We start from the raw sequence: 9,534 nt of genomic DNA on the forward strand, positions 1-9,534 counted from the left end.
AAACATTTGATTGAAATGATTTGTTGAAAGCTCTGCTCCCTTATTTTCAAAACACTTTATTTCATCTGAATTTCATATGGTATAAAAGTTATTACATGCTTGAACCTGTTGCTCAAATAGCAGGTTCTTTCAGTTCCTTTTTTTTTTGGCCATACCAAGCAGCATTCGGGATCTTAGTTCCCCGACCATGGATGGAACCTATGGCTCCTGCAGTGGAAGCATGGAGTCTTAACCACTGGACTGCCAGGGAAGTTCCCTCTTTCAGTTTTTAAGGCCAACCTTCATTCAGCAGCAAATAATTAAGAAACAAATCATATATAATGCAGAGCATATATAGAAAATTTTCTTTTAGAAAAACAAAAATATTTGGACATTTTATATTTAGTATAGCTTAGCAATCCAGTCTGTGTTGACAAATTTAGTTAACTGTTAGGAGGGACAGTACATATACAAGAGAACTCAATAGCCAGCAGATATTTTAACCCTTGATTAATCAGGCAACATGTCTGACCTAATTTTTTTCTTGTATTTTTTTTAGAAGATACTCCATTTGTAAATTCAAGTTTGGTTGCCCCTTTTTAGTCTTTTTGCTCAATATTTTGAACACTTCCATTTTCTTCTTTTTGTAGAGCCTTTGAGCTTCTTCTCTCTCTTGTTTTCTCCTCTCAAATTCCTGAAATTATTAACATATATAATTTTCATTAGTAACATATTGTTCAATAATTTTGTTGAAATAGCTATCACCATGCAAACACTTCAAGTCTGTCTTATATTTTGCAAAATGTGAGGTGTTATCGTTAAGTGCAGCAGTGTACCTCTTTGCCGCTATGATACATGCTATGCCATAGAATAATGTAAAGTTATTAAACAATTTTAATTATTTGTATACAAATAAAATTAAAGCACAAAGAAGGCACATTTATTTAATGGTTTCACATTTAATTAGATCCACTGAAGAGTCAGAAGTGACGTTAGAGGTTATCTAGTCCATGTAACACAAATCATTTCCAGAATATCTGGTATTCTTTTAAATTTGCCATCTGATCCAGATTTAATTCAAGAAGCATTTATTGACTACAGGCTATATATATGTAAAATATTGTGCTAGGTATTATGGTTTTGATTATTTAAGAATTATCATGCTCATTTGATTTGCTAAGATAAAGACTCAAATTCATTGGAGTTTAAAGAAAAATAATTTGAAGTTATATAGACCTGAAAATCACTACTTGAAACACAATATTCTTAAATATAAAAGTTAAAAATTCTTAAATAATGCAATATGTGAACTGTTTTTCAGTTTCCCCTGTAACACATACAGCCCCCAAATGACACAGCCTTACATTTGTATGGTGACATAATTAACAAAGTGCTTTCATATATGTCACAGCATATTCCATTCTTTAAAAAATTTTTATGCTAGGATTTATCTTCACCTTACAAATAAAGGGCTGATGCTCAATTTTCACGATTACAAAGATGTAACATTTATACATACATAAAGGAAGTTTTTTTTGAAATAGTAAATGTTTTTCAGTATAATGGTCCATATTCCATCTGGTATACTATTTCCAAAGGTGGCAGGTATCAGAAGGTTGGTTAAAAAAGTGCATAATCTTAACAAACTATGAAACAAAGGTCCAGTTTTTCCATGGAGAAATGTTTCTGCTTTACCCTAGTCTGCCATCAGTTTAAGAATAATCATATGAATTTTAGATGTTAAACTTCCAGATTTCTTAATTACACAATTTGTAAAGCTAAGACATAAAAGAAATTATATGTCAGTGCCATCTTTGGGGTATTTTTGATTGATGTGCTCTCCTTTTTAAAGTGATAGATTAATATAGCTTCAATATAAGAAACAAGAATTAACCACAAATAAAAAAATATTGTTGAAGCTGTGGATATTTTTGTTCTGCTCATTTGAAAAAGGCTGTTATAATTTTGGGTTTCTGAATGATAACAAAGTGTGGTAACTTTTTGCTAAGTTAATCTAGTAAGGTTTTTAATAAGCAAGACCAACCCTTTAATGTAAATATATGAAAATCATCTACATTTTTTTTTTAACTCGTAGTTCTCAAATTTTATTACGCATAATCTCTTGAGGCACTTGTTAAAAAAAATGCAACTATCTGGACCTTACTCTTGAGAAACACTGTCCCAGACGCTCATATTATTAACCTATGAGCAGTACCTTTAAAATCCTATTCTTGACTACTACTATCACCTCTCAAGGGTAATATAAACAAGCAAGGAATCTGAATGTTGAAATTCTCCAGCTCTTCTCAGATTATTACTATGTGCCCCATATTAAGAAGAAAAGCTTACATATACACTTAGGATAAAGGAACATGAATCTAAATATTTTAAAAGTAGATCTTACTTGTCTCTTAGCAGCACGCTTAGCTTGTATCTGCTCATACTCTTCCCGTGCTTTTTGATTTGATGTTTTCTTTTTATTTTTCTTTGGAATAGTAATGGAACTTTGCAAGATAAATGAAAACAAATCACAAGTATTAAAAATAATATAACCAAAATTATGATGCAATTATGTCAAATAGTATTTGTATAGTCAAATCTCACTAATGCAACTTAAGGGGTGGGGGTGAAGAGAATTTGAAAGAAAGAGGACTTAATTTTATTAGTAAAATGTCCAAATAACATATTAGAAATTTTGTTACAGCTTTCAAGATATAGAAATTAGTAAATGGAAAGTCTTGGAGAAATATTTCAACCAGGGAAAATACAGAAAGCTCTGAAAGATCTGAAAATGTTTAAAAACAGGAAACCAGCATATGAATGGTAGAAATGACAGACTGAAAAAGGCATTAATTTGAAGGACATTATGAAGGACCTTGTGGGTGTATATGAACTTTAATCCCAAAGTTCTTTGACCAACTTGTCTCTATTCCATTTCATTTATTTTTTTAATTGCAACCAAGTCTATGTCCTCTTGGAAAAAAAAAATCCAGGTTAATAATAACAGTAGTAGTAGCATTAAAACTCATGTAGCACTTCCCATGTATCACATGCCTTTTTAAATACCTATATAAATGAACTCATTTAATCTTCACAACATCTGAGATAGGTCTAAGATACCATAGTCTGTAAATAATCCATTCTGGGGTTGTACAACATGGCAGCTATAAATTACATACTTACTATTATTATTTGCATTTTAGAGAAGAGGACATTGGGCACCAACATATTAAAGCCAGCTCCAAAGTCCACGATGTTAAGCACTACACTATAATACCTCTCAAAAATTAAATTATTTTTAAAAACATACATTAATAACAGGAGTTAACCGTGGCCCAAGTAAGTTAAAGGTACTTAGGCTGAAACCTAAAACCCAGGTCTCTTAATTCCCATTCCACTACTTCTTCTATTAAGCCTACCTGACTTAATTTATAGTCATTTAAGCTAACATGAAAGCCTCCATGAAAATATTTTCACATAATTACCTGTGACTCCTAATATGCCTTAAGAAAAATCCCAATTAATACAGAAATTGTTCTGTAATCTCTTTCCTAAAACCCTACTTACATCTACAATGAAGAATTTCAAAGGATGGTAATACATACTTTATTCTTATGCTACATTGTTCTTCTGGATGAGGCTGCTCAATGCTACAATGTTCTTCAGACAAAGCCTGGTCAGTGCGACACTGCTGTTCTGGCAAAGGCTGATCAACTTGTTCTTCTGACAGAGGCTGGTCAACTTGTTCTAACAAAGACTGGTCAGCTTTTCTAAGCTGCTTCCTGAGTCTTTCCTCTTCAGCTAAATAGAGGTGTTTCAGATGATCAGGGTACCGATCTGTGAACTGGGATTCCCGTGAGGTTTTAGCCTTCTTTTCCCTCCATATCAATTTCTTGTAATTTTGCTGAATTTTTAGTTTTCTTCGAAATGCAAAGCCTTGTCCTGTTGAAGAATATATCAGTCATGAATTACTTTCTGAGAAAATAATTTGCATGAAAAATGTAGTCGCTAAATTAAAATTAAAAACTTTTTATATCATCACGTTTAGATGCTAGAATTACATTATGTTTTGTTTTAAAACGTTATTTCAAGAAAACAAGTTTAAGCTAATGGAATGAACAGTACACTGCTCCTTCGCAAAAAGACCAGGCTAACAGTAATTGTGCAGAACTAAAGAATCTCAGAGAAGGAAAAAAGACTAGAGTGTTGCACAACTGCAACTTATTGTACTCACAAATCAAACAGATTTCTTAATTCATCTCAAATACTTAACCTAGGTCTTCACTAAATACTTCCGGGAAAAAACCCTCACATCTATTACCTTACGTTAGAGAAAATACGACTGATTTTCTAAAGTAATTCAACGCAAACGAGGAAAGACGGTGTATGACTTTCTCAACAGCAATTATCAGAAAACTACCTATTTAAGATTTATACATTCCAAATGGGTTTTTTAAGTACTTACAAACAGCAAGAAAATGAAAAACACAAACTAAAACGAAGCAAATAAACACAGTAAGAGAAGACCGGAGGGCTCTGGGGTATTTGTAATAAGCAAGAGTGTGGGGCAGGACATTTCCGGCACCGCCTTCTATCCTTTACCGTAATACACGCACAAATGGACTCATAGATTCTCTCTGCTTACGGTTTCACAGGGAAAATGTAGAGGAAAAGAGTTCTCATTAAAAAATGGGATTAAGTCGAGGAAAATGTTGAAAGATTTAGAGCAACACTGCCTCGCCTTCCCATCCAGAACTCTGAGACGCCCACGGCTTCAGCAGATTTAAGAATAGATTTCTCTGCCCCAAGTACGGCTCGGTCTGGTTCCTAAATCCTTCCCAGCTTGGGCGGATCGCGTATCCTAAGATTTCGCAAGCCCAGGGACTTGTAAAAGGCTGCCTTCTTACATACATACCCTCGCGAACGCTCCCCGCGAAGGCTTGAGGATGATTAGGTCGCCACGTCCTCCGTTTCATATTCTTATTTCTGAATCCGACCAGTGAAACTCCTTCGCTACAAGACCCGAAGCTCCCTGTCTGCCCCCTTGCAGCATGCCTTACCGGCGCCATGGCACACCAACCGCGGCGCCAGAAAAACACAACTGGCGCCGTAAAAAATACGTCATCAGGCAGAAGCAATCAGACGCCCACCCACAGTCCAGATCGGAATTCTACTTATCCGGCCTTTACTTTCCACTGAGCCTTTGACTTGCGGCCACATTTGCGCCACCTACAGCCCGTGAGGGTGGGCGTCATGGCGGCTTCTGGGCCGCTCCCGGTGACCCAGGACCTGGCCACGTTGCGTGCCAAGTTGCAGGGGCTGCTGCGGTTCCTGACGGAAGCCCTGTCCATTTCCAGTGCACATACGGTGGACTTCTACACGGACTCCCTGTGGGAGCAGGTGGTCGACTTGCCCCCGGAGACGGTGCTGGCGGCGCTGAGGTCGGCGGCGGAGGCGGAGGCCCAGCCCTCGGAGGCGCGCCTCCAGGTGGAAGCCGAGAGTGGATCAGGTGAATGGCGGGTGGGCGGGGCGTTCAGGAAGGCGGAGAGACGTCCCGCCCAGTGAAGGGTGATGTACCGTAGCGGAAGTCGAGCGGAAACACGTACGCTGCGGGGCTGGCACTGGCGGGGCAGGGATGCGCTGCCTGGTAGGGAGCGGAGCCCCTTCTCCGCTTCCTGGCGACGTGGGGCGGGACGCTCCTCCCGAATCCCCTGTCTTCCATGGGTGCTTGTGTATTTCCACAGTTTAAAGAGAGCAAGAAACATTGCTAGGACCTTTCTTCATTTAGTAATTAAACAATCATTTTCTTAACTGGAGGGAAACAGTGCTTATAGATTGCATGTGGAGCACAGCAGAAGATAAATCAACACCTAACAATCAAGATCATTTCAAATGGTGATTATGGCCAAGAAGAAAATAAAACCAGTCAACTGTGATAGCGACTGTGTGAGGAGGCTGCTTTCACCTGGTTGGTCATGAGCATGAGAAGGCGCCAGCCAGCAGTGAGCCGCAGGAAGGGATTTCAGGCCCACGGAATCGCGGAGGCCCTGGGCAGGAAAGAGCGGGGTGGGCTGAGGTTCAGATGCCTGAGTGGCTAAAGCCAGGTGCCGGGCAGTGGCAGGTGCGGCCAGGGAAGTAGGCAGAGCCGGATCGCGCGGGGCTCTCTGGGCCTCGGAAGGTTGCTGGGTTTGAAGTAGTATGAGAAAGCTTTGGGCAATTTAGTCAATATAGTGCCTTAATATACTTTACATTTGAAAAGATAACTGTGATAGTTATTTGAAGAACAGACTAGTGGGGCAAATCTGAGAGGCCGGTTAGAAGGCCATTTCAGTAATACAAGGAAGAGATGAGACGATTGTGGGCTAGGATGGTAGTAGTGAAGACCGGGAATATTTGCTGTCTCTTTTGAAAACTGTTTATAAGATATCTACTACTGAAACTTAGATTCTACTAAGGCAAGTACATTTTGGAAGTAGTATGATAAGAAGACACCAGCAGGATCCTGGGATTTCTTCTACTTTGTTTCCAGGCGGTCCCAACCTTGCCTTTGCTGGTGAACTTTATTCACTTGAGCATTCTCTGAAGGCAAAGCACCACTGGCAGGCCTTCCTATGATAGATCTTGGTAAATACTGGTTTCTTTAAAGTCACTGTTTATTGTTGGAAAGTTAGGCACTTCTTTTTTTTTTTTGGTCATTAACACAGTTTATTATTGGCACACTTAACAGTAAAGCATACATAAAATCCAGCTGTTTTATAATACACGGAGCCACTGTGTCTTTACACGTATAGAGAAACGCATTAATGTGCAAATGGAAAAATTAGTTTTTTTATAAAGTTTCACATAAATACACTGGAATTGCTCCCAAAGAAAAGTCCCCATAAAAGAACCAGGTTAGGGCTTTACAAAATATTATACAGGAAATATACTATGAAAAGAACAGTCAACTCAGATACAACAAGAAAAACACAAAAGAGTTTTAGAGTTATTAAACTGCCCACAAAATTAATGGATTACATGGCTTGAAAATATTTGGATCAACAGAAATTTTACAAACGCCTACATTCTCAAGGGGCCAAGTGCCTTTCTTTACATAAAAATGTGCCTTGGTGTCTTTGATGACAAAAGGACATTTCTTGTTTCAGCACTCGGGCTCGATTGAACCAACTCAGGATGGAGGACCAATTGACATTAGCTCAGCCATAAATTACCCTGCTGGGCCCTCTTAGCTGTTACCCAATGAAAGAGAAGGTGAGGGGGGAAAAAAAATAAAGGTACATTTAAATTACTTTCCAAAAGTGGATTTTTTTTCCTTTTCTTTTTTTACTGAAACAAGTAACTCTCAGATGCAAGTCAAAAAGCAGAAAATATTTTACAATATTAAAAAGTCTATCTGTAGTTGAGTTCGGCATAGAATGAGATCCTGAGCACTGAGGGTTTATTAACAATATGGCGTTTGTTGGATGGTTGGGTGGGGTGGGGGGATTGAAATTAACAAATGTGGTTAAAACTGAGCCAGGAGAAGCCTAGCTTTTGCTCTTATTTTAATTACGATCACTGCCAGTATCTGTGTTACCTGTGAAGGCCTCCAGGGAGGGGTCATGGAAGTTTATTTGGAATGAGCCTCTCAATTAAAAAAAAGAAAGAAAGAAACTCAGATCCCTGTGGTTTAGAAATAGATATTTGCATGGAAAAGTTTTAATGTCCCTTCCTTTCTCTGCTGTGAGTAAGGATCTGAAATAGTGATTGTAACTCACAGGGGCTATTGACAGTGGATTCTGGAGCTGGTCAATCTTACTTGGAAGCTTGGGGTGGGGGGGGGTTCTGATTTGGTCTCTTGAGTGGTGGGAGGTTTACTGTTCCATGGGCTACTGTTCCCTAGGGCTGGTGAACTGGTGAAGTCTTCCTCGTCGTCCATGCCGTAGGCTGCATCATACTGCGTGTTTTCTAATCTAGTGATTAGCCTTTTGTCCTCATCCCCAAACTCCCCTCCCATCAGAGTTGGCTCTCCTACCACCATCAAATCCTCTGAGGAGGACTGGAAGTGACTCCTTCAGGGCCCCTCAATGCTTCTCCTTAAATTGGCCAGAAGGGGTACTGCTGTTGAATGACACAGGTCTCCAATCCCTCCCAGGGTTGAGGCTGCAGTTCGGGATCGCTCCTAGCCCAGGTACCTGACTGGACAGATTCAGGTTGGCAGCTGGTTTCTTCTTGCCACCCGTGCTGTTGGCAGTGTTCCCAGTGCTGCTGCTGGAGGTGCTGCTGGTGGAATTTTTTTCTTTTTGTCTGTTTCGTTGTCGGTTGCCTTGTGGGTTCTGGCGGCGCCACCATCCGCTGCCACTTCTGAAACAAGCAGGTCTTCAGGCAGTCTTGTGGACTGAGGTTGTAAGTTTTATGTCTGGACATCAGTTCCTGCGTTGGCTCCAGTATTACACACAACCTGAGGTAGTTGACGGTGAAATTTGTTAGCCCCATCCTGGTGTTTTTGGACAGCTGATCCAGGACCTGAGGATCTTGTGCATGCATGGCAAGAATGCTTCTTGGGACTAACTCTCTGTATTGTCTAATGGTAAAGTGCCATGTTTTTATTCTCATGAGATCATCAAAGGTGAACTCCAAGGTCAGTCTGCCTTCTGTACACATCTTGGTAAACATGGGCTTCCCGTGCTGGGTGACCATCGCACGCTGTCTCAGTCCACCGTGATGGATGAGCTGTGGTAGGATTCTTTTGAGTGTTTGAGAATGCAATACAGGTCAGTATTACAAACACAGTGCTAAAGTAACGGGGGATGAGGGTCCTGCCGATAGCTGCTAGTGTTGGAGGGTCTCCTGTGGAGGCAGGGGATGGCTGTGGCACACCGTGGGGACAAGGACCCTGGCAGCAGAAGTTCTGGGGAGTACTCCTTGGCGTGAGCCCTCCCAGAGTCTGCCATTAGCCCCACCAAAGAGTCGGGTAGGCTCCAGTGCTGGGTCGCCTCAGGCCAAACAACCAGGCACTTCTTCAGTTTACTCTCATAATGCCTAATGCCTATGATAACATGGCAACTTAAACTCCAAAAGAGTTTAAGATCATGTCTGTCCTGCTGTATTCCAGCACCTAGTAAAATACCTAGCATGCATAATTAAATACTCAATGAATATTTGTTGAATGAGTTAATGAATGACTCATTCTGGCTTCCAAAAGAGTAAAAGAAACTAATTAAATATGAAGCCCAAGACTTTCATATGGGTTTAACCTAGGCTTCATACAATGGAAGAATTAGATTGTTTACCTATCCTAATAATAACAATAATAGGATTAATTGATATCTACTATTTTCCCTGCAGTGTGTTGTTTGTTTGCATATTTTCCCTTTTAATATTTACATTAGTCATTACATTGTTAGTTTCTCTATAAGTATAATTTAGCACTTAATTTTTATGCTGTTAGACAGGGTACAGATTCCAATTCTACCAGCTCTGTGACCTTGGGGAAGTTTGTTCATTCATTCGTTCATTCAGGGAACATTTACTTAGTGTCTGCTGTGTGCCAGTACTTTTCTAGGAACTAGGGAA

At 39.8% G+C, this 9,534-nt stretch overlaps 2 protein-coding genes and 1 pseudogene across 2 annotated transcripts in view; 1 reads left to right on the top strand and 2 right to left on the bottom strand.

Annotated features, from left to right (window-relative positions):
* Positions 1-328: 328 nt before the first annotated feature.
* Positions 329-5,053, bottom strand: CCDC59 (coiled-coil domain containing 59). The gene is made up of 4 exons (XM_007457671.1): positions 4,895-5,053; positions 3,585-3,921; positions 2,384-2,483; positions 329-673 (listed from the first exon to the last, which is right to left on the bottom strand). Exons 1-4 carry the CDS (start codon positions 5,046-5,048, stop codon positions 512-514), a joined length of 753 nt encoding a protein of 250 aa, XP_007457733.1. The 5' UTR covers positions 5,049-5,053; the 3' UTR covers positions 329-511.
* A 159-nt stretch (positions 5,054-5,212) lies between these two features.
* METTL25 (methyltransferase like 25) overlaps positions 5,213-9,534 on the top strand; it is a gene marked incomplete at its 3' end in the record, with an annotated part of 30,358 nt that continues 26,036 nt past the window's right edge. The window contains exon 1 of the mRNA XM_007457674.1: positions 5,213-5,488. Coding sequence (XP_007457736.1) covers positions 5,233-5,488 — 256 coding nt within the window. The remainder of the gene's footprint in view (positions 5,489-9,534) is intronic.
* Positions 8,043-8,779, bottom strand: LOC103082222 (LIM domain-binding protein 2 pseudogene; annotated as a pseudogene).

This window comes from Lipotes vexillifer, unplaced genomic scaffold (assembly GCF_000442215.2).
Source record: "Lipotes vexillifer unplaced genomic scaffold, Lipotes_vexillifer_v1.1 scaffold117, whole genome shotgun sequence".
NCBI lineage: Eukaryota > Metazoa > Chordata > Mammalia > Artiodactyla > Lipotidae > Lipotes > Lipotes vexillifer.